Here is a 23,151-nt window from a genome sequence, read left to right as displayed (position 1 = left end):
TCCATCCATGTCTCACCCCAGGGTCTTCTCTGTCTCCATGCCTGCCTCACTCTCTTTCTTGGTCCGCCTCTTATCCTTGTCTCCTCTGTCTCTGCCTTGTCCCCATCTCCATCCCTGCCTTTCTCTTGCACGCGCTTCAGCTTTGTCTACATCTCTGTCCCTGTGGGCCCACTTGCCCCTGTCTCCAATCTCTCTCGCGTCCCTGGCTCAGCCTTGCCTCCATCTGTGTACCTGTATCTCTCTTGTCTCTTTCTCCATCACTGTTTCTGTCCCTTTCTCCCCCTGTGTCCTCTCTTCATCCACGTCCCCATCCCAGGCTCCGTCTCTTCCTCGTCCGTGTCTCCATCCCCCTCCTGGACCGCCTCCGTGGTCCCCGGCGGGATAGGACCTCGCTGGGGGCGGGGCCGAGGGGCTGGATCAGAATAACTCGGTTATCAGGACGAATTGAATTAACTTTTTCACCGGAGCGCCGCCAGGCCTGTCTCCCCTCCCTTCTGCGGGGCCGCAGGTGGGGAGGCCGAGGAAACGGGTTGGGACCCTCCAGCCTGGCACTGTGCGTAGAGAGCGAAGGTCTGATTGGGATTGGGGCGGGATGAGGACTGTAGGGATGGGGCCCCACACTGCCCCGCCCCGCACCTCGGGAGCCCAAGGAGGGCTGCGGGTACCCTTTGGAGTGGGGGTCTGGGGTAGCTGGGGGTGGGGCCTGGGCTGTCCAGGCCCCGCCCCGCGGAGCTTGCCCGCCCCGCCCCCTCCGCGGGGTCCTGAGCGTTAAAAGGCGCGCGGGCCGGGCCGGGCTGCACTTGCATTGCACCCAGGCGGAGGGCGGCCGCGACGGGGCGGGCGGACTCGCGGGCGCTCAGAGCCGGCCTCGGGTCCTCGGCGCCAGGCGCTCGAACCCTCATCCCGACCCCCACCCGGCCGGGGACCCCGACCCCGACCCGGCCCGGCCCGGACCCCGACCCCGACCCCCGGGCCGATGGACTACTCCTACCTCAATTCGTACGACTCGTGCGTGGCGGCCATGGAGGCGTCCGCCTACGGCGACTTCGGCGCCTGCAGCCAGCCCGGCGGCTTCCAATACAGCCCCCTGCGACCCGCCTTCCCCGCGGCTGGTCCGCCCTGCCCCGCGCTCGGCTCCTCCAACTGCGCGCTCGGCGCTCTACGCGACCACCAGCCAGCGCCTTACTCGGCAGGTGAGCCCAGCCCCGGCCCAACCCTCCCTCCAATCCTGCGGGAACCCCAGCCCCTGCCCTATTTGGCAAGTGATTGCGACTGTCCCCCACAGCCGCCACCATCCTTGCCCTCCAACACCCGAGGGATCCCCAGCCTCCCTGTAAGACGGGCCTCCCTTAGGCAGAGTTGAGCCCCACCCTCTCATCTTTCCCCTTCTCGTGCTCTTCGGGTCAGGGAAATAGATCCCTGGCCCAGCCCCAGGCCCCTCACCAGGTCCTCCCTTCCCCACCTGCAAAGACTGACCACCAAATCTCTCCATCTCCGTATCCTTGGAAGATGCTCCCGGCTCAGTCCAATCAGATCTCCATCCTTATCCCCACCCCACTTCATGTCTGACCCCAACAAGGGCTCCTGCAGCAGCTGAGCTGCCCAGATGGAAACCTTCCTAGAGCCCCAGCACCATCAAGCTCCTCCTGCCCAGTTTTGGACCCATCCTGCCTGTGCCCAGACCCTCTTGCACAACGGAAACCTCCTCCCTTGCTGGACGAAAAGAGTGTCCAGGTCATTAAGCCACTTTCATTCTCCCTTTCCCCCTGGAGACTCTCCCAGCTAGAGTCCTACAGAACCCAGAAGCAGTCTCCCAGTACCTCCAAGCCTCTTGATTTAAGTCCCAATCTGAACCCTCAACCTCATGGAGCCTCTCCAGCCATCCCCCATCTCTCCAGTTAGAGTCCAGGCTGCCCCACCCAATCTCCTTATCTCCTTCCTTCCTGGGAAGACCACTGGGACCCAAATAGAATATTGGGGCCTGGGGGGTGGGAAGGATGGTGAGATGGGGACCTGGATTTGGAGAAATGAGAAAGAGCAAGGTGGAGCCAAAAACTGGAACGGCGATGGGGAGATTGGGTACTCTGGGCCAGATGAGGATGTGGATTGGGGAGATAGGGTCAAGAAATGGGGATATGGGCCCCACAGAGATGGAGAAATGAGAACAGGTATAGAGAGGTGTGAGCAAAGATGGGAAGAGTGGGGGCCCTGGAAGAAATGGGGACCCAGGGTTGGGGAGATGGAGATAATAACTATGTGATGGGGACAGGAATTATGGGAGATGGGGACCAAGGAAGATTAGCAACAGAGATGAGGAAGATGGTGCTAGGAATGGAGTGTTGCAGACAAGGATTAGGGGGAGATAGAGAACTAGGGATGTAAGACAAAGATGAAGGATATTGGGGATTCCTAAAGAATATGGAGACTTAAGCAAGGGTTGGAGACAGGGATGAGGAGATATTGTCAGAAACAGTGTGGGGCAGCGGGGACTGGGATGGGGTAAAAGAGACAAGGATGGGAAGAGAATGAGGGAGAGCGGTGGGGCTGGCTGTGGGGGATTTGGGTCACAGAGAGAAGTGCCTGGAAGGAAGAAGAAGGGCAAAGAAAAGGTAAAGGAACCTGGGTGGGGGAAAATAAGGACCCTTTTCAATGGGCACAAAGAAAAGAATGGTCCAGAAGGGAAAGCTGAAGAGAGATGTGGATGGAGAAAGATGAGGACGAGGAGAGGACACCTGGAGGAGAATGGGCTGTGAGATGGGGCTGAGGAAATGAGGCCTGGGAGGAGAGAGATGGCAAGGTAGAGCAGGCCAAGTCCCTACATGGCAGAAAGTACATGGCAGAGCTCACAGTGGACCCAGGCCAGGGAGTCTCAGTCGCCCAGGCGGGGTCCAGAACTGGTTACTGGGAAGACTCATGATGATGATGAGACCTGCAACCAAGGCTAGGGTAGACAGAGCAGGACCTGAAACCAAGCGGGCAGGCTGACCAAGGTAGAAGCACACCAAAGCAGAGGTCGCAGGCGCAGGTGGACTGGAGGGAGGTGAGGGAACACGGGGAGGACCGAGGACAGGTCAGCGGTCTTGACCTGAGGATCAGATCCTGATTCCCTTGCTGCTGCTCTTGGGCCCCAGGTCTCCCTGCGCCCTACCCGCCTTCACTCCTGCCGGCTCCACTGAGCGACAGGGAAGACGCTCAGTTCGAGACTGAGCGAAGGAAGCCGAGGGGCCGGGTGAGGGGCGGGGGACGGCGAGCGATCTCAGGGGCCGGACACAGCGGGCTGAGCTCGGCCCCTCACGCCTCCACCCTCGTCACTCCCCCCTCCTGCACACACCCCTAGTGCCCTACAAGTTTTTCCCGGAGCCGTCGGGCCTGCACGAGAAGCGCAAGCAGCGGCGCATCCGCACCACGTTCACCAGCGCGCAGCTCAAGGAGCTGGAGCGCGTCTTCGCAGAGACTCACTACCCCGACATTTACACACGCGAGGAGCTGGCGCTCAAGATCGACCTCACCGAGGCTCGCGTGCAGGTGCGTGTTTGCGTGTGTGTGCGGGAGTGTGCGCGTGGAGGAGGGTGGGAGGTTGGTGCCCGGATACCTGGGGGCCGCGGGACAGAGGGGCCTCACTCGGGTGGGAGGCAGGTGCAGCTTGGAGGCGGAAAGCTGGGGCCAGGGGCCAGGGCTTGGTCTGGGGGTGGTTGGGCAGGAGAGGATGGGCAACCCGGGGAGGCGACGGGGCCAAGACTTGGCAGACCTGAGGCCCTCGGGAGAACTGAGTTCTTCAGCCCCACGATTTCCCCCTGGGTCTCCTTAGTAGGGCCAGGCATGTAGAGGGATGCTTGGGAATTCTGGAAGGAGGCCGAGTGGGTAGAGTGGGAGCGAGGCAGACGAATCCGGGAAAACCAGCGAGCGCCCCCATGTCCCCTCCCTAGCTCCGCTGCTGTGAATTCTCTGAGCCCGAAACGCAAGGCTCTGGGCCCGCTCAGGGCTCAGGAGGGCCCGCCCAGGTGGACTCTGTTGTCTGTCTTACAAATCCAAGTACAGATGTTCAGCTGGTCCGCCTTCCCTGGAGACCCTGAACAAAAGGTTTCCCCTAGTGCCCGAACCCGTTCTCCACCGCCGTGAGACACTCCAGGTGGAAATTCCTGGAGCTTCTTGTAGTTAGGAACTGGGGGCAGGGCTTTGAGTGATGAGGGAGCGAAGGCGGGGTCCCCTCCAGGAGACCAAGAACACTGGAGGCAGCGGGGTGGGCGAGTGAGCAGATCCCAAGGGGAAGACCTGGAGGAAGGGGCAAGCGGAGGCCAGGAGGTGAGCAGAGAGGCGAGGAGGGCTACGAGCCTAGTGGTGGAGGGCCCGGGGGCCGACGCTCAGAAAGCTGGTGATAATCCCGATCCGGCCCCTTCCCGACTGAGGGCTCACCCGCGTCTTGCGGCCTCGGCCTGACCGGCCCCTGTGCCCGCAGGTCTGGTTCCAGAACCGCCGGGCCAAGTTCCGCAAACAGGAGCGTGCGGCCAGCGCCAAGGGTGCGGCGGGCGCGGCGGGAGCCAAAAAGGGCGAGGCGCGCTGCTCGTCCGAGGACGACGACTCCAAGGAGTCCACGTGCAGCCCCACGCCCGACAGCACCGCGTCGCTGCCGCCGCCGCCGCCTGCCCCCGGCCTGGCCAGCCCGCGTCTGAGCCCCAGCCCGCTGCCTGCCGCCCTGGGCTCCGGGCCCGGCCCTGGCCCCGGGCCACAGCCGCTCAAGGGCCCATTGTGGGCGGGCGTGGCGGGCGGCGGGGGCGGCGGGCCAGGCGCGGGCGCGGCGGAGCTGCTTAAGGCCTGGCAGCCGGCGGAACCCGGGCCCGGGCCCTTCTCCGGGGTTCTGTCCTCCTTCCACCGGAAGCCTGGCCCGGCCCTGAAGACCAATCTCTTCTAGCCGCTGGACTCTGGAGGCTCCGGGCCTGCCCCCAGAGATGCCCCTGCCCCTCCAGGACCTGACAGAGTCCCTCCCCATTTGGGCGCCCGCCTGGAAGTGCCCATCTGTCCCCACCCCCTACCGTGTCTGACCCCTAGGTGTGCCCTCCCCAGCTTTGGAGACCAAGTCAGGGCCTCTCGTCCTCACCTGCCCTACCCAGCAGAGTGGGGTACTCTTCACTGGGACCTCCCCCCTTCCAGCTTGGCTTTCTTTGGAACTCGGATCAAATAACTGTGCTGGAACGTGAGGGTACTCAAGTGCAGTAACAGCCTGGCTCCCTCCCCTGGCTCTGCAGCTGGCTGGGTCACTCCTCACCTTAGCGACCAGCCTGCTGCCCCAGAACCTCGGGCCCACCCGTACTGGTCCTTGTTGGGATAATAAGCCACCTGAAGGATCGAACTGCCAATTTATCCCCTCCCATTCCCAGCCGGTCTGGCGCAGAGGTTAGGCCTGTTCAGAGCAGTGGGGCTGGCCAGGGCATCGGGACAGAGGGGTTTCCTCTTTCCTGATTATTATTTTTTGGGGGAAGGGTTGTTGTTGTTCTTTTCCTTTGAAAAACTTGTAATTTATTGAGGTGAGTTTTGCTCAATCCAAATAAAACTTAATTTATTGAAGACATCACGCTGGCAACCCTTCTGAGTACCCAGGATGGGGACAGGCTGCCTGCAAGAACCCGACCCACTTGCAACCAGCAAGGAATGCACTGCAGCCCCACATCCGCAACCCAAGGTGGTATAGACCAGGAGACAGTGAGAACTAAGCAAACTAGCACTTTATGGCCCAGATCCTTCTTCCCACCCCCACCAGCCCCAATAACATTAAAGTGCCCGCCCTCCCTAAACCCACGCAGAAAAGCTTAAATAAACCCCAGCCCGGTCCTTGGGCTATTCCTTCATTTCCGGACGGACACCCCCACAGTGGGGGCTGGGAGAGGTCCTAGCTGAGCCCCTCCCCCTGTGGTTCAGGCCAGGTGGAAGGCAGCAGAAACAGCGGTTAAAGTGGGGACCCAGGCGTAGCCAAATGGACGACCCTACGGGCACCCCTGGGGCTGGGAGTAGGGGTCCTGAAAAGGAGGTCAGCCCCAGAACAACCAAAGTCCTTGGTAATCACAGCAACTGACCTCTGGAGCCCTGGGGCAGGTGAGGGGCAGGATGTCCTAATTAGGGCATTCCAAATGACTGGGCAGTGGGGAACGCAGATCCCCAATAAATAGCCAGAGAGGTACTGCCCCACCCCTCATAACTTTTCAACTTCGGGGCTATGGCTGGGCCTTAGTGGAGGGGTAGGGGTGCCGAGTTCCCAGCTTCGCAGTGCCCCCGCTATCACTTGCTGAGCTGCAGGGTGTCCAAAAGGAGGCGCTTGTGAGCCGGGTCCTGCACCCCAGCCTCCTCCAGGTCCTCCTCGGTGATATCGCTGTAGGGGTGAGAGAGGCTGGGAGGTTGGCGAAGTGGTCTCGAGGGCCCGTTGCTCCGCCCCCGGGGCCAGCCCCACCCCATCCGCCTCCAGCCCCGCCCCCACCTGAGAAACTCCAGGTCGTCCCAGCCATTGTGCACCAGGCCCTCCTCATAGCGCTCCAAACCGATGGCCCGCAGCCAGGCGCCCATGCCCGCCTCGCCCAGCCCGCTGGCCCGCCCGCCCTGCGGGCACGGAGCCTGAGGGAATAGGGCATGTCAGGGGGAGCACTGGGGGTACCCACACAGAGAAGCACCCGCAGGCAGCCACATTCTACTACATGCTTTAGGGGAAGAGGCAAGAACTGGGGCTGATGCAGGTGTCCCCCCCAGCTCCCCAGTGCCCAGCTCAGGGCAGAAGGGACACCACTGAGTGTGTTGAATGGTGAAGTCAAAGGCTACCACTGTCCATGGGCAAAGCACACACCTGAGGTACACACAGATAGCCACCCCTGGTCCACCCACCTCCTCTGCCAGGTCCTCCTGGATGCTCTCTCGGATGCGAGGCGGAGGGAAGCTGAGAGGCCGGCCATAGTCCGAGGGCAGTCCCCGGGGCAGCTGCAGCTCCAGGGGGCCTGGCAGAAGTACCGAGCGGCCAGGCCCAGCAGGGGCATAGTCCACCTCACTCAGCGTCTTGGCCATCTGCAGCACGGAGCAGGAGCGGTCGTCCCCACTGGCTACCTCCCCCAGGAAAGTGCTGGTAGGTGAGGGGCCTGGGGGCAGCGGGGGTCTTGGATGGGCCTTGGGAGGTGGTGGGCCACGGGCTTCACCCCCGCTGCGGCCCCGGACCACTGGCCCTGGCAGAGGATCCAGGCTGGGGGGCAGGAAGATGGCCGAGTCTGGCAGTGGTGGGGGTGGAAAGTCTGGAGGGGGCAGTGTGCCCCCAGACTCCTCATCTGATGAGCTGCCCTCTCCCACACGGGGGGGCCGGTGGCGCCCAAGCTGTGGAGCAGGCACTGTGATGGCCACTTTGTTCTTGGTGGCCGGCGGGACAGGGGCCCTGGCAGGCGAGGGTGGCTCCGGGGGCAGCAGCTGGTGGGGGACCCCTTCAAGGACGTAGTAGGCAGGGTTATTGAAGCTGTTCTTGGGTGGGGGGGCTGCCACCCCTTCCGGCTCTGGAGCCCCCTCTGCCTTCAACCTGGGTTTGGGAGCAGGATAATGAAGTCAGGACCCAGATACCAAAGTGAAGGCAATGGGTGCAGTGGAAGGAGAACTGGACTGGGGAGTCAGGACGGTGGGCCACCGGTCCTACAACTGCATGTGACCTTGAGCACATCACTTTCCCTCGCTGGCCCTTGCTGTCTTCACCTCTAAAATCCAGGAGACACGATCACTGAATAGATAATCCCTGAACTTCCTTGCCTGACTTGCTAAGATTCTCAGATCTTTCTTTTGTGACTTTGTGAAACCTGAGCTTAAATCAGGGAAAACAGGTGCCAGAAGGCAGGGCAATAAAGACTTTAATGCGAATGACCAGCCAGATCTTGTGAAAGCCTCTGGAGGCATCTGAGACCAATCTACCGAGGAGTCTCACCCAGGGATTCAGGTTAGTTTTACTCAAGCCTGAAGATAAAACCAAGGTGACTGATAATAGGTGAAGGTGAGTGAAAAAGCACCAAACCGCAGCTAGGAGCTTTTATTTAAGTTCAAGCGACACTTGGATATAATTAGAAAGTAAGCCTCACTTTCCCCGAGTATGAGCCACAGAACACTAGTTCCCCAGGGTATTAATAGTTACTGTGTGGAAAAGAAGTTTCCTGGCCCATTAAGTTTGGGAAACTATATTCAACAGAGTTGAAAAAGGGTTTCCTTCCTGTTCACATGCTCAGAGCTTTTGCGAATACTAATGTGCACTGGGACTGTCTAAGAAAAGAATCTAGCCAGAACCATTTCCCAAACTCATTTGACCACAAACCCGTTTCCAATGGGGCATCTTGTAGGACAGTGTTCCATAGAATGCACCGAAGGAAATCCCATGCTGAGGCCAAACAGAAAGCTCCCTCCTTACATGGAGGAACTGTTGCAGAAAACAACTTCTAATTCTATTTTTTAAGGCAGAATCGGGAGGAGAGAATGACTGTGCTCCCCTGGCTGGCCTGAGTGGCCGTAGGTATGGAGCCCCAGCGCCCCCAGCCATGGGGCTTGAGATCACTCAAGCAGCAAATGGTCCCCAGGCTGGCCCTGAGAGCCGAGCATAGCAACAGATGAAGTGGGGGGTATAACAGCTTCCTTCTCTCACCTGGAGGTCAAGGGCTCCTCCCGGGGGGCAGATCGAGGTGGGGCTGGGGGCCTCCCAGTTGGTGGTGGTTTCTCTGGCTCTTCGAATAACTTGGACAGTGGGCAGGAGGCCTCTGCGGGGGCTGGTTTGCGGTTCCCTGACCTGCCAGGGGTGTACAGGGGTGAGACGAGGTAGAGGCTGGCCCAAAGCCCCCAGGCACCCCTTCATGGGACCCCCGGCACAGTCCCAGCTCACCTGGGATCCTGGCTGCCTCGAGACACAGAAGGGACTTTGCTCTTTGCTCCTGCCTCATCCTTATCAATGCTGATCCACTCTGGGGGAGGAAGAGAAAGAAGACTCAGAGGGGACCTGGGGTTCTGGACCATAGATACCCACTGGGCCTATCAGGCCTTTTCCAGCTGCTCCTCAATGCAGGCCCACTTCCAGCCATGGCTGCATAATTGCCAAATACTTCAGGGATTCTAACAAGCCCTCCCCCAACCCCGGTCCACCCCTCCTAGACCTGCCCATGCCACCCCATCGTATGCCCCATATCCCTCCCAAAGGAGCCCCCACCGTAGAGTCGCTCACGGGTGCCCAGGCGCTCTGTGGGCACCCGCACCTTCATGGAACCACGGATGTTGCCTGTCTCCTCGCCGCGGTGGGACAGGAAGGTCAGGAACTGCTGGGCTGTGCTGCCAATCATGGACTTGAGTGGCACCACACACTCCCCTGAAGGGAAGATGGGGCAGACCAGCAGATTGCCAAACCTTTCTAGGGCTCTGCTTGGCTTTCCGTGCCTTTGGCACCCCTCCGCGCCCTCACCATAGGATTCGTAGCCATCCATGGACTTGACCGTGAGCAGGAGGTGCTGGTCCTGCAGGTACTCGATATCAGCCAGAATTGGCTTGAGCTGGGGAGCAGAGAGGCCCAGTGAAGAACAAAGCCCCAAGCACCCCCTCCTGCCCCTGACACCACTCACCCCTACCCTCAGACTGGTCCATGCTCACTCCCACTTAAGGAAAGATCCCAAGCCTTAATGTAGAAGACACAGCCCCGCATGGGCCTTTCATAACACTTAACAGCATTGTCATTCATCTTCTACATCCTCAATGGCCAACACAGGACCTGACATTTAGCAAGGGCTCGAAAAGTATTTATGAATGGATGAATGAACCTGCAACTTGGTCCCTCACCCTTACTCATGCCCAGCCCCACCATGCACACGCACACGCACACTCTCGCATGCACAAACCACACGCGCTCCGCCACGCCTCTCCCTGTGCCCTCACCTACAGGCCCAGGCCCTGCCAAGAGCCTCACCGTGGGTAGCTGGCGTGAAGACCACTGCACCTTGAGGAAGTTGATGTTGTCACTGCTCTGGGCATCATTCTCGAAGCTCTTCTTGTACTCTGGGGAGAGGGAGGGGGATATCCAACTGAGTGCCACCTCCTGGCTTCCCTTCCCCCTATCCTGGGGGCCGACCGCTCTGGGCACCTGGGGCTCCCCAGCCCTCTTGGCCACACCCAGCCCCGGGCCCGCCTCTGACCCTCCAGGCAGGTGGAATAGAACTCAATGAAGAACTTGGTGCGGCTGGCTGTCTTCACAATGGCCTCGATGCTCTCAAACTCGATGTAGGCCTGGTCCGAAGTCTTTGAGAGCCCTGAGGGGCAAAGGGAGGAAGGCAGTCAGGAGGGCTGTGAGGGTGGCAGGAGGAACAGGACAGACACTGAACCCTGGGACAGGAAATCAGGGCCCCTGGCAGAGGAGGAGGGACGGCCAGGAGGGGCCTCCCCAATCCCAAGCAGCCAATGGGGAGACCCCAAAGCCCAGGCCCTGGACCAGGCAGACAACCCCAGGATGAGAGACCACGTAGGAAGGGGGTTGGGGGATCAGAACCCCTGCAGGGACTGCCTGCCAACGACCCCCCACACTACCAGGCACACTCGGGGGTACACATATGGCTCCAGGCAAATACAGATATCTGTGTGTGTTTACGTTCACAGACAGACACACACGCATGGGCACGCACCTTTCACAGTGCCCCGGGCACACAGCTTCACACAGTACATGTTCAGAAACAGTCTTGCACATACATGTCCACACCCAAACACACACACACACACACACACAGATACAGTCAAACCTATGTACATCCCAGGCCACCCACGGGCACATCCAGAACAGTCACCTTTCTTGGAGATGAACTGAGAGGTAACTCCAACCTCAAATGTCCCGAACACGGGGGAGTGGTCGCTGGAGACAATGTCATCAGTGCAACCTGGAGTAGGAATGGGAGCTCAGGGGCAAGCTCTTTCCTCTCAGCTCCCACTTCCCAAAGCTAGGGCAGGATCGGACTGTGGCCGCCCAGGACTGCCCATCACCCTGTCCAGGAGACTCTGACCGTAGGAATTGCAGATGATGTGGGTCTCAGGGTAGGACTTCCAGAGAATCCGGTCACACCACGAAGGCACATTGGTCCGGACCTGGGGCAGGCGATGTCAGCAAGGTCAGGGCCAACAGCCGGGGTTGCTCAGCATAAGCCCCACTGCAGAGCTGCAGAGCTGATGAGGCCCTACACTCCCACCACCCCAGGCCCCAGCACCCATCTCCCTTCTTGGGTCCTCACAACACCCAGGATCACCCACCCCTGAGGCCTTAGAGGGGCCACCAAAGCTGGAGTAGTAACTGCCCAGACCTTGACCAGACATGCACTCTTGATTCACTGGAGCCCAGAGGAATCTCCTAAGGCCCCCCCCGCCCGTTCCCCTCGCTCACCCCAGTTGGCTTCTGCTTGTGCCAGGCATACGTGTCCCGGGAGCCCCGCTCGTAGCGGTAAGTGGGAGGGAAGGAGATCTCTTCCTCACCTAGGGAAGGCAGGGAACAAGCGGGGCTCAGGGCCCTGAACACCCAGGCATATCAGAAAGGCCCCAGCCCTCGGAGACTTGCCGGGCCCACACTCACTGAACCGAAGGAAGACCTTGTGCTTCTCGCGTTCCAAATTAAGCTGGTCCACCCTGAGCAGGGGCTCAAACTCCTTCCTGCTGATGTAGTTCAGGATCTCCTGCAGTGTAGACACAAGGGCTGGCCACTCCCTCTTGAGCCAGAGCCAGAGGTGGGAGCCCAACTGGCCCCCAGCCCAGCTTCCCTCACAGCCACCCAGCGGCCCTGTTCGCACCTGGATATCCATGTCCAGGCGGTAGTTGAGGTCCCCAAACCAGAAGAGGTGAGTGAAACGCAGAGAGATGTCAAAGGCACTGAGCTGCCGATCGCCCAGCGAGAGCAGCCGCAGGATGTCCAGGTAGTTCTGGTTCCGCCTGGGGGGCGGGGTGGGGGGCCCAGGGTCAGGGGCCAGGGACTGGCAGGAAAGTAAGAAGTCTCTGGGGTCAGGGATAGGGTGCGGATCAGGGTCCCTGGGGACAGAGGAAAGAACTGGGAACAAGATCGAGGTAGAGGAGTCTTGAGTTGGGACAAGGGAGAAGGCGGTCTCTGGGGACAGGGATGTAGGAGGGTCATGGACTGGGATATGGGAAAGGGGATAGGTCTCAGGGGAATGGGGAATGAGGGTAAAGATTTGGAAAGGTGCCCCCTCACCGGGCGGTTTTCTCATTTCCTGAGGTGAGGTGGCAATTCACAAAGCCAAATGAGGTGCCATTGAACATGAAGGAGACTCCCACAGCTCCCTTGTTTCCTGTCAGGGCAAGCAAGAGAGGAAGGCATGTGTCACCTCTGGAGGGCTCCCAACTCCCCTCTGCCCCTCGAAGCAGTGGTGGGAAGATCCTCCCACTGCCCCCCCACCCCGCCCCAGACGCTATGAGGCAGGCAAGCCTCTGAACGCATCCCCCGTTCCCAGAGGGCCACATGGCACACGCAGTCCATCTGGGTGGCCTGAGTCTCCGCATGTGTGAATAAAGCCCTTGGAGATCACAGGGGATCCCCAAGTTGGAGCTGAAAGGACCTGCAGATTCTGAGCAGAATCTCTGCTGAGGGAACGCTGGGCCACAAACCAAGAGGCCACCACGTACTAGCTGTGTGACCTTGGACAGGTCACTCAGCGACTCAGGGCCTCAGTGTTTTTTGGGTTTTTTTGAGGTTTATCATCTATGTAATGGAGATAGTAATCCTGGCCCTGCCTTCCTGGTGGTGCTAGAAGACATTTGGAATATGAATATGCTTTACAGAGTTCAAAGTTCTATATTTGAGAAAGCTGAGACCACCCAAAAAGGGGAGACTACGGGCTGGAGAAGAAGTAAGAGGTGTGGACAGAGAGACCCTGCCCACCCTACTCACCCAGGGTGTTGGCGATGCCAGTCTTCACGCTGGACGTACTGACATGGCTGATTCGGTTCTCGTGCTCTGGCTTGACCAAAACAGCTACCTTGATGTTCCACAGTGACTGCATGGCAATCTGGGTAGAGGGTTCTGGGTCACCCCTGCCCTGGGCTGGGGCACTGTCCATATTCCGCCCCCCCAACACCCCTGCCTATATATAGACTGTGCTGTCAGTCACAGGATAGAAAGGTCTGCTACCCCTTTTTCCTGATGGGCCAGAGAGAAACATAGCATGTTCCCACAGCACGAAGGACTCGTTAGATCTCCTAAAGGATATGCCCGGGGGGCCAGAGGGAAAGCCAGTCAAGTTGTGCTCCCCAGGGTCTCCCATAAGGTCAAGCAGGATAGTTTGGGGTGGTGTCTGAGGAGAGGGGGACTGAACAAGATGACCCCCCCCCTTACCGGGCGATAATCCAGATCTGTGAGCTCCTTGAGGCCCCCGCGTAGCAGGTCCAGCCACTCGCGGTCACCCACTGAGTTCTCCTGGGTCCCAAAGACATAGATGTCATGGGGTATGGTCACTGTGACCTCATCCAGGGTTTTCCCGAGACCCTTCGATGTGAACCAAGATGTCACGTTTTTTGGAGGTGGCACACTTCCTGGAGGAGAAGGGGATGGGGGGCGGTCAGGCCCCTGATCTGGGACTATTCCTCTCTCCCCGCCCAGCCCCAACCTGGGCCTGACCCATGTTCCAGGTGCCTATGAAGATAGAGATCATGTCGGGCTCATCTTGCTTGGAGTGCTTGTTCTTCATGAGTTGCAGTAGCTGGCAGAAGGCCTCCCGCTTCTGGGGGGACAACAGCCAGTTAGGGGAGGTCCCTGGGAGGTGGCAGGTCCCACGAGGCAAGGGTCATGCCTGTCTGGTCCCCCATTCAAGCATATCACAGGTGCTCAATAACTGTTCACTGAATGGACCCTTTGACTCCACCCTCAGGCCACCCATTCTCAATACATATACTCTCTGCCCTGTCAGACCCACCCCTGCCAGGAGGCACGACCCACCTACATCACGCGTCTCCTCTCTTCCCACCCCACAGGGACCCCTATAGCCCCCAGGTCTAGCCCAGCAGGATGCTCACCCGGGCACTGACAAAGATGAAGTCCTTGCGCTGTGTCCGATCCTTCTCCTTCTCAAACACGACACCCAGTTTGTTCTGGACACGCTGGGACTTAATGAGCTGGCGGACTAGGGAATGGAGGACAGTCTCACTGGCCCGGGCACTGAGGCCTGGAGGCCGCCCTGCCCGCTGCCCCAGGTCAGGCCCTGGCTCACTGCGGTCATGTGTGAAGGTCGTCCAGTCCTCCTGCGAGTCCCGCTGTCTCCGCAGCAGCACCAGCCGCCCGCCCTCCACATCCACGCTCAGCGTGAACTTCTGCGACTTCCCGATCTTGGTCAGGTCGCCCAGAGTCACATCCAGCTTCACCTGCAGGTCATGGGGGAGTGGGGGAGCGGCTGCTGGAAAGACCTCGGGCAGGGGACACCCCCTTCACCTCCAACGGCCCTTTGCCCCAGAAGGCCCCACCTGACACCCCTCCGTACCTCAAAGGCCTGCACGGGGATGGTCTTGGCCTTACGTATGGATGGCTGCAGCGGAGCCGGCAGGGCTGTGGAGCTCATGTCCTGCAGAGCCTTCAGGGCCTGGAGCAGGGAAGGGCAGGCAGGATCAGGGGACATGCGGAGAGCTGGGGCCAGGAGGGGCACGGCTGATGCTGGGATCAGTGCTAAACTGTAGACTCAGGGTGGAGACCAGTTAGGCTAGTGCAAACAGTCAGGGACCGGTAGGTGAGGTCGGAGGTCGGGAGTCAGGCTACCTTCTTCTGGATGCCCGACAGGAAGTCCTTTAACACGGACAGCTTCAGCACCAGGCTCTCCAGCTCCTGCTCCCCAGTCTGCGGCGGAGTCTGCACAGAGCAAGGATGAAGCTTGCACGGGAGGCCAGCAAGCAGGAGGTCCCCCAGCCGGCCCCAGACACGAGCCCGTTCCCCACAGGCCTCCCTGTAATCCCACCTGCTGCTGCAGAAGGCGGGTCACCATGGGAGAGCTCTGCTGGTCAAACACCTTGGACAGGATCTCCAGGCCCGACAGGACCTTGTCCACCTCACTAGAGGAGACAACTGGTCAGAATGCCCCCTCCCCACCCCAAGGACAGGGCGGGGGGCTGAGTGGGTGGCTTCAGCCTCCACCGTGAGGATACAAGGCTTCGGGTGAGGAAAAGTCAGGAAACAACAGCTGGATCCCTGTTCAGGGCCAGAGATCAGAGGTACGGACGTTTGTGCAACAAGGGGGCAGGCGAGGAGAGGCTGCACGCACGGGGCTGGGCGGCCCGGGTACCTGTGCAGCCTCCGGCATGAGGTGGCGAGGGTGCGGGTGAGGTGGGGCAGGTTGCTGGCTCCGCCTCGCACAGCCTCCAGGTCCAGTCCGTAGCTACCCTTCAGGTACTCGTGCGAGACAGTGCTCAGCCCATTGGGAGCGCTTCAGGGAGGGGTTGAGAAGTCAGTGAAGAACCTGCTGACGCTGTCCCAGCACTCCCACCCTATCCCTGGAGGAGATGGGACTGGTAGCAATCAGCACCATGGATCAGGGTGGCTGCCTCTGCGGGGGGTGGAGGGGCTTGGAAGGTCTCTCCCCCTTTGATGAGGACACCGTTCTCAGAGGAGAAAGGGAATTCCGGCTCCGTGTAGGGGGGCTGCGCTCTTACCTCTCAGCAGCTGGAGCTGTGGGAGTCTCAGGGGCTGCTGGGGGGCTGCTGGGCCCCACGGGGGCAGAAACACTGGTGGAGCCAGAACGCGGGGGCAGCGGGGGCTTCTCATCCTCGCCATCTGTGGACAGGAGTCAGTGGGCCTCCCCTCCCCAGCGAAGTATAGATACTCCCACGGAAGTGGGGGAAAGGGCCCTGGCATCATGGTCAGGTGCAGGGGGCTCCGGGGGAGGCAGGCTGAGGAGGCGGGAGGGGGAGCAGCAGGTGGCGTCTGGGAGGGGGCAGGGAGGCAGGGCGGGCAGCACCTGAGACGTCACGGTCGTCAGGGGGCTCCGGCTCGCGCTCCCGCTCCACAGGCAGCAGCAGGGCGCACACAAGGCCCTGGCCGGGCTGCGCGTACAGGCCGATGAGCTCGCCCAGGGTCTGGAAACGGCGCACGGGCACGCCCTGCGAGGTCTGAGAACCAGCACGGGTGGCAGAGGGTCAGCCAACTGATCCCAAGCCACAGGATGGAATCAAGGCCAGGGCTCAGGCTCCAGGCTCCTACCTGCACGGCCAGGAAGTCTTCTCCATCAGGTAGAATTCGATATGTATGCACGTGCTTCTGATACCTGATGACAAAGCAAGGGTCAGAATCTGTCGCCCTCTGGCTGGGGTCTAAGCCCCAAGGCATGCCTTCCTCCTGCTACTGGGCTCAGCCCTCAGCTCCCTCAGCTTGGTTTTCCTAAAACCTTTGCTCAGGCCGCACAGGGTTAATGAGGAGCCCAGTCCACTTGTATCCTGCTAGTGTTGCCAACAAGAGCAGGAATGACTGGCCTCCCCCCGCCACCCACCCCCCGCCACCCTTGCACCCAGACCTACATAGGCTCCACACCCACCACTGGGCCCGGGAAGCAACAGGCAGCTCTTCTGTGGCCTCCACAGCTGTCTAAACAGCCCCTCTGGGCTGTGGGACCAGATCTGGCCCCCTGCCAGAGTAAGCGTCCTCAGAAGCCTGGTTAACCTCTGTTTGCACACACAGGGGACGTGCTCACACACGTGTGCGCCTGCTGTCTGTGTTTACGTTGGTGTCTGGCTCTGCTGGAGTTGGCTGTGTCGGGGCCATTTTGTTAGGAAGTATGCGGGTACCCCGGCTTTCTCCCCGCTTCCCCAGACACCAGGACATTGGGATGCCCCAAGGGGGCCCCCTATGGGAGACCTAGGCCTCTAAGAGCCCCAAACCGAGGAGGGTGCTGACAGATGGCAGCAACAGCTGAGCAGGTGACAGCTGAGCCTGGCCTGGGCAGTGCGGGCCACACTCAGTGGGGATGGAAGCCTCCTTCTGCAGCCAAACCTCAGGTAGGCTTGCTCAAGGGAGCCCCCCCCCGCCACCAGCCCATGTGTGTGCTGGGCACCAGAGAGGACCAAATGCCCGCTTGAGGGGACCCTACACCTTGGCCACAGTCCATCCCCTCCACTCAGGTAGGCCCCCTTCCGAGCTCTCGCAGCTGCTGACGGGGCAACGTTCCTTGCAGGTGTCTGTGTGGGCACCACGCAGTGGACTGCATTTACAACAACAATAGCATCCCATTAACTGAGCCGTGTCTGTAGGACACCCTACAGATGTGATCTCATTTAATCCTCACATTTTGATACAGATATTCTCCAGAAGAGGAAACAGGCTCAAAGAGGAAAAGCAATTTGACTCCGGTCGCGGGGTAAATAAAAGGCAGAGCTAGGACTTAAAGCCAGGGCAGAGGCCAGTGCCTGTCAGAGCAGGGGTGTGCCCTGAAATGTCACCCACGGACATATGGGTATGTAGGGAAGCAAGTATGTTTCTGATTACCTATCCCCAGGCTTCTATCCCATTTCTGACCTGTCCCCCCCGCCCCCCCCGCCCCCCACCCCGGGCTCTTAAGATTCAAGGAGTAGCCAGAGTCAGCTGGCAAAGCCGAAACCCCCGACGCAGACAGACCCTCACTCCACCCATCTCCTCCCCTAGCTATGGAGCCAGGACTCTCCCCTCCTGGGACAATAATATTCCTCCCCCAGACACAGGCCCAGCTGTCCCCCTCCCACTCAACAGCTGACCCAGCACCTGCCTCCCTCCCCTCCCTAATTAGGGGGTATGCCCCAGAGGGGGCTGGGAGGCAGGACTCTAGGATAGTCATCTGCCAAAGCAGTTTCTTGTTCGTCTCTCCTGGGCGTCAGACTTGGACCATGAGCTGAGACTTAGGGGACCCCCTCCTCTTCAGGTCCACTGCCCAGGTCAGAGCTTCTCAATCTCAGCACCACTCACATTTTGGACTGCACAGTTCTTTGTTGTGAGGGACTGTCCTATGCACTGCAGGATGTTTAGCGGCACCTCTATGGCTTTTACCCACTAGATGCCAGCAGCACTATCCCAGCTGTGACAACCAAAAATGTCTCCACACATCGCCAATGTCCCGGAGGGGTAAAATCAACCCCAAATGAGAACTACTGGCCTAGGCCAATGCGCCCCCAAAGAAGAGAGCAGAAGCGTAAGGGACAGAAATATAGAGGTTTGGGAGGGTTCACAGGGCTAAAAGGGAATATAATCAGATCCTAATGCCCACAGCAGTCCACCTAGTATCAGACAATGGGGCATAGGAGACAGCTCAGGGAGATGACTCCAAACCCACCAAACTCACCCAGAAGCACTGCCACACACAGCTGATGGCTACAGAAGCAGGACCAGACCCACTCAGAGAGCTGCCAAGTCTAACCCACGTTCAGCACCCATAGCTCAGGGCTAGGGGGGCCAGGATACCCAGGACCAGGGCACAGGCGCACGCTCATTGATTTATGAAATAATGACATGGCCCCATATAGCTTTGCCTCCTGCATCCTTCTCAACACCACCCTGCCCCCCAGCCCCAGACATCTACAGCCACACAGGTCCCAACCTCAGTCCTGGGGGCATAGAAAGGACCCCTAAGGAAGCTGCTGGGCATCCTCACAGATCCATTGGTCTCTCTGGCCCCAACTCCCTCCATGCCTACTGCTCAGACACCCCATCCCTGTATAAACAGAACTACACACAACCCTGGAATGCACATCCACACATCCTCACCCCTCCTGCCCCTTCTGCCTGAGGGTACCTGAGGGGGTCTGCCAGAGACTCCCTGCATTTTCCCCCCTTACAGCCACCCTGGCTAACAGGACCCCACACACTCTGCCCTCGACGCCCCAGAAAGTGTCCCTAGAGACACAGCAGGAAGGAAGTGCCCCCTGCATCCTTCCTCAGCCCAGGCTTAAAGCCAAAGCCCCCACTGTCGGGGGCGCTGGCGTCCCACTGTCCCAGGCCCTCCGCACACACGCAAGGAACCTGGGGCCGCGCCCCCGCCCGCAGGGAGCCCCAGCCCCACTCACAGGACGCAGAGCGCGAAGGCTCCCGCCACGCTCTCGCTGTCTCGGACCAGGAAGCTGCCATCGCGGCCTGCCCGGGCCAGCAGCTCCTCGGCGGCAGCGCGGCTCAGGTCGCGGTGGTACCAGGCGGGGGCCGGGCTGCCCAGCGCGCCCCCGGGCCCCGCACCCCCCGGGCCCGGCGCCCCGCACGCCGAGGCCATAGCGCGCGCAGGGCTCAGCGCCGCCCGCGCCCACCGCCCCGCGCCATCCGCCCCGGGACGCTCGGGGCCGAGGCTGGGGCCGGGCCCGGGGCCTGAGGATCCACGGACCGGACCGAGCCGAGGGTCGGGGGCTCCGCGCTCCGCCGCGCAGGCCGCCTCGTTCGCCGCACCGCCGCCGCTGCCGCCGCCTGCAGCGCCGGCCTCAACTTGAAGAGAAAGAAAAGTTTGTTCAGAGGCGGCGGGGGAGGGGCAGGAGCACAGCGCAGAGCCGGGCGGCCGGCCCCCTCCCCCTCCGCTCGGCCCACGGCCCGACTGTCCCTACCCCCACCCTCTTCCCCGTGGGGATGATGGTCCCCGCATTCCCGCAGGACGCGGGACCCCCCAAACCCACAATGATCCTGCCCCGCCATCACCACACTTAGGAGATCCAGACCCCCCCACCCCAACAACGAAGGTCAAGTTCCCCCTACCCTTCTCCTGGACGTTTTGGGATCCCGGCCCCCTCTCCGGAGACTTAGCCCCCTCCAACAATCGCAACGATATGATCCCCAATTCCCATAATCGTCTAATCCCACCCCAAATCTTTTCCATTCACCTCCCTTGCAGCCTCAAAGGGTCGGGTCGAATTCTCAAAACCCGCGAGGGATCCAAGATGAACCTCTTCCCCGTCCTCGTTACCCAAGCGGCCCGCTTCTCAACCCCCGTGAAATCCAGGCCCCTCTTCGACCTGAACCCTCAAACTGCACTGGGTCCAGCCCCCTACAAATCCCGCGGGGGGGAAATCCCCTCCATAGAAACCTGATCTCCCACAAACCCTCAGACAAGGTCCAGTGTCCTCGATTCCCCACGCACGTCCCTGGCAGCCCCTCGCAGCCGGGCAAAGCCCTTCCCCCCCTCCCGGCCAAGTTCCCTGGCACCATCCCCCATACCCGCAGGCCCGGGCCTTGAGGGGTTCAGCAGCCCGAGATCAGGCGCCCCCCACTCCGCCACTGCCCTCCTAGAAGAAAGTTCCCTCAAACCCCTGGGCTCCCGACTTCTCCCCAGAGACGCAGCCGCCGCGCGCAGACCCCCACCTCCTGGGCCGCTCCGAAGCCCCCTTCCCGGGGGAAGCGGCCCTTGACTCTCAGCGGCCACTTAAGATGGCCATCCTCTGCCGCCGCACCCCCCCTCGCCTTCCGCCCCGCCCGCCGCTCCGCCCCCGCAGCTCTCGGCTGAGCCGGGGGTAGCACCCGCGCCCCGCCTTCCCCGGCCCCCCGTCTCGATCCCGGAGCCACTGACCCGCCGAGTGACCTCGGGCAAGTCACGACACCCCTCCGCGCCTCGCCTTCCCGCTCTGCAGAGTGGGGGCAGTGTTATGAGGGCAGACTCAATGGGACTGTGCTTGTAAAGCTCTCCGCACGGGGCCTGGCATCCAGTAAGCCTCCAGAACAGCGGCTATTTTTATTATTAATTAAGGAGTAACGAAGGTGACAGCTGTGTAAACTGTAAAGCGCGGCGCCAGGACGAACGGGTATTATTAGTACCCGCCCCCGCCCCAGCTACTCCCTCCAAGACGACAAACTTGAGCCTTTGTGGGCGGGACGCCGACCCGGGAGCTCCCCAGAGCCTATACGCTCGGACGCCCCCGGGCGCCCAGGGCGGGAGGGGTACCGCTCGCCGGAAAGGGGGCGGGGCCCACAGAGGGTCTGGCCCGCCCCTTCCCCCAAAAAAGACCTAGCCGGTGGCAGCGTCTCCCGGGAGTCCGCTTCCTGCCCCGCCCCTCCGCCCCTTGGCGCCTTAAAGGCGCAGGCTTCCAGCCTAGCTCCCACAGCTGCCAACTCCTGGGCCGCCGTCGGCCGATCCCCTTTAACCTGGGAGAGAGCTTTCACTTTGCTCAATTGAACCTGTGTCTGGGTCAGTCCCGGCAAGCTCCTTCCTCTCCTTCAAATACGCATTGGATTAACCCAGCTGGAACAAAGCCTGGGACACAGAATGGGCTCTGTGGGGGCCTTCCAGACTAGGTAAATAAAGTAGCTAACAGACACCCCCATACATCCCAGTGTCTCCAGACCCCTCCAGGAATCCCATAAGTCATCCTCCACAAACTGCCCGGTTTCCCCAGTCACTCAGCTCTAGGTATGAGGAAAGGTGAGTGCCATGAAGGGGGCACCCTGGTGCGGTGGGGAGGGGAGAGGCCTGGACTAGGAGTCTTCACACCTGGGTTCTAGTCGTAGCTTGATCACCCACCTGCCTGGTGTTCTCAGACAGGGACCTGTGGCTCTCTAGGGATAACTGTGAGGGGGATGTAGAGATGAAGACTTCCCCAGGGGAAAAGGGCAAGAGGGAGACCCAGAGATCAACTCAGGCCCAGTTCCTGGGGGCTGTGCAAAGACAGGATAGACATCTAGCAATCCGTGGAGGGGACAAAGGTGCCAGAGGAGAGGCCAGGCTCCTGCCCCTGGGAAGCCCCTAAGGGTTTCCAACCTTTTTCCATCCAAGCCTCTAGAACTCAGCTAAACCTGTTCAAGGCTCTTGAACATTTCCTCTTCCAGGAACCTCCCAGACTGCCCTCCCCAGTCTTCTCTCTTCCTCTTCTGAGGGTCCAAGCCTCAACTCTGTCCCTCCAATCCACATCATGTGTGAACTTTTTTTCACCCCCACTGGGAATCCAGAGCCTTCCCTAGATTCCCATTCCCAGCTTTCCCATTGCAGAGCTAAGCACAGAGCCAGGCAGGCTGGGCCTAGGAGAAAGGGGGGATATTTGGGGCCCAATATAAGTAACAAAGCCCTGGACCCAGCTCTCATTTGTGGCTACAAGAGCAACAGAATCCCTGAGGACTATTAAAGTGCAGGCACTGGGCTCACATGCTTTCTAGGCAATAGCTCCTTTGTGTTTCACAACCCGGAAGGAAAGAAGGATCATTATCCCCATTTTATTGAGGAGGAAACTAAGCTTTAGAATAGACAGGCAGCTGCTTCACTTTGGCATAGTCAGTAGCAAAGCTGGTATTCAAACCCAGGTCTCATTTCTCTGACCTGAAGGAATTCAGAAACTGTGGAATCTGTCATCTACCCACTCAAACCAAAATAATTCATCTGACACGGATGCGTCAGTCTTTTATTTTATTTTTATTTATTTATTTGACAGAGAGAGAGACAGCAAGAGAGGGAACACAAGCAGGGGGAGTGGGAGAGGGAGAAGCAGGCTTCCCGCCAAGCAGGGATCCCAGAGTGGGGCTTGATCCTGGGATCATGACCTGTGCCAAAGGCAGACGCTTAATGACTGAGCCACACAAGTGCCCCTGGATGTGTCAGGCTTTTTATTTGAGCTGACTGCCAGAGAAACCCCAAGGCCCGCCATGGAGCAGGAATGGGATGACAGAAGGATGGATAATGGATGGAGGCACGCTTAGGGCTCCCTCTATGCCCAGCTTGGTCATCAACACTGGGGACATGCAGAGAGGACGTCTGGGTAGGGCTAGACTCAGCCGAGCAGCCAGAGTTGCATCAAGGCCAGGCTGAGCAGGAGAGGCTCCACCCCTCGGGGCAGGGCCCCGGCACTCCTGGCCTGGGCATAGAACCTCGCCACCTCCTCATTGGGGTTGCCCTGGGCCGGGTCGAACCACATCTGGATGCAGCGGCCGCTCCCTCGGCTGTAGTTGCTGAGTTTGTAGGAGTGACTCCAGAGGCCCTCACACAGGGCTGCAGGCGTGGGAAAGTAGGTCTCAAATGTGCGGCAGGTGGTCCCGGTTGGACACTGGTTAATTCCTGCAGGCGGAGAGGGCGTGGACACAGACATTCAGCCCCTGGGCCCGAAGCTGGTTTCTGGCCACCCCCAAATCCTCCAACCCCACCTGCGTCTCCCCCCACCCCCCAGGCCCTCACCTGAGGTCCAGTTCCAGCCCCTTTGCCAGTTGCTCTTGCAGGTGTAGGAGGTGCGACAGTCCTCCCACCA

General features: G+C 60.3%; 3 protein-coding genes across 5 annotated transcripts; 1 reads left to right on the top strand and 2 right to left on the bottom strand.

The window, feature by feature from the left end:
• Positions 1-945: 945 nt before the first annotated feature.
• Positions 946-5,566, top strand: PHOX2A (paired like homeobox 2A). The gene is made up of 3 exons (XM_034995083.1): positions 946-1,193; positions 3,338-3,525; positions 4,457-5,566. Exons 1-3 carry the CDS (start codon positions 977-979, stop codon positions 4,907-4,909), a joined length of 858 nt encoding a protein of 285 aa, XP_034850974.1. The 5' UTR covers positions 946-976; the 3' UTR covers positions 4,910-5,566.
• Positions 5,506-20,378, bottom strand: INPPL1 (inositol polyphosphate phosphatase like 1). Of its 3 annotated transcripts, XM_034995079.1 has the most exons (29): positions 20,291-20,378; positions 19,021-19,423; positions 16,196-16,259; positions 15,954-16,104; positions 15,649-15,769; positions 15,282-15,422; positions 14,958-15,051; positions 14,762-14,851; positions 14,490-14,588; positions 14,223-14,373; positions 14,029-14,135; positions 13,634-13,736; positions 13,352-13,548; positions 12,908-13,025; positions 12,212-12,308; positions 11,796-11,934; positions 11,582-11,681; positions 11,396-11,484; positions 11,022-11,103; positions 10,809-10,898; positions 10,167-10,280; positions 9,941-10,029; positions 9,443-9,530; positions 9,194-9,349; positions 8,873-8,951; positions 8,639-8,779; positions 6,865-7,537; positions 6,467-6,600; positions 5,828-6,361 (listed from the first exon to the last, which is right to left on the bottom strand). In XM_034995079.1, the coding sequence occupies exons 2-29, from the start codon at positions 19,215-19,217 to the stop codon at positions 6,271-6,273; spliced, it is 3,795 nt and encodes a 1,264-aa protein (XP_034850970.1). In that variant the 5' UTR covers positions 19,218-19,423; positions 20,291-20,378; the 3' UTR covers positions 5,828-6,270. The 3 variants fall into 3 exon arrangements, with proteins under 3 accessions (XP_034850971.1, XP_034850970.1, XP_034850972.1); XM_034995080.1 differs by lacking the exon at positions 6,467-6,600 and having other exon boundaries at positions 5,506-6,361; XM_034995081.1 differs by lacking the exon at positions 9,194-9,349.
• A 2,121-nt stretch (positions 20,379-22,499) lies between these two features.
• FOLR3 (folate receptor gamma) lies at positions 22,500-23,148 on the bottom strand (the record flags this gene model as incomplete). The annotated part of the gene is made up of 2 exons (XM_034995139.1): positions 22,500-22,964; positions 23,082-23,148. Coding segments are annotated over 2 exons (351 nt in total), but the record flags the coding sequence as incomplete, so codon positions are not given.
• Between the last annotated feature and the right edge of the window lie 3 nt (positions 23,149-23,151).

The sequence above is a fragment of the Mirounga leonina genome, unplaced genomic scaffold, assembly GCF_011800145.1.
Source record: "Mirounga leonina isolate KUSES-001 unplaced genomic scaffold, KU_Mleo_1.0 Mir_92, whole genome shotgun sequence".
Taxonomy (NCBI): domain Eukaryota; kingdom Metazoa; phylum Chordata; class Mammalia; order Carnivora; family Phocidae; genus Mirounga; species Mirounga leonina.
The sequence above is the reverse complement of the archived record's forward strand: the minus strand, read 5'-3'. Positions and strand labels throughout refer to the sequence as shown.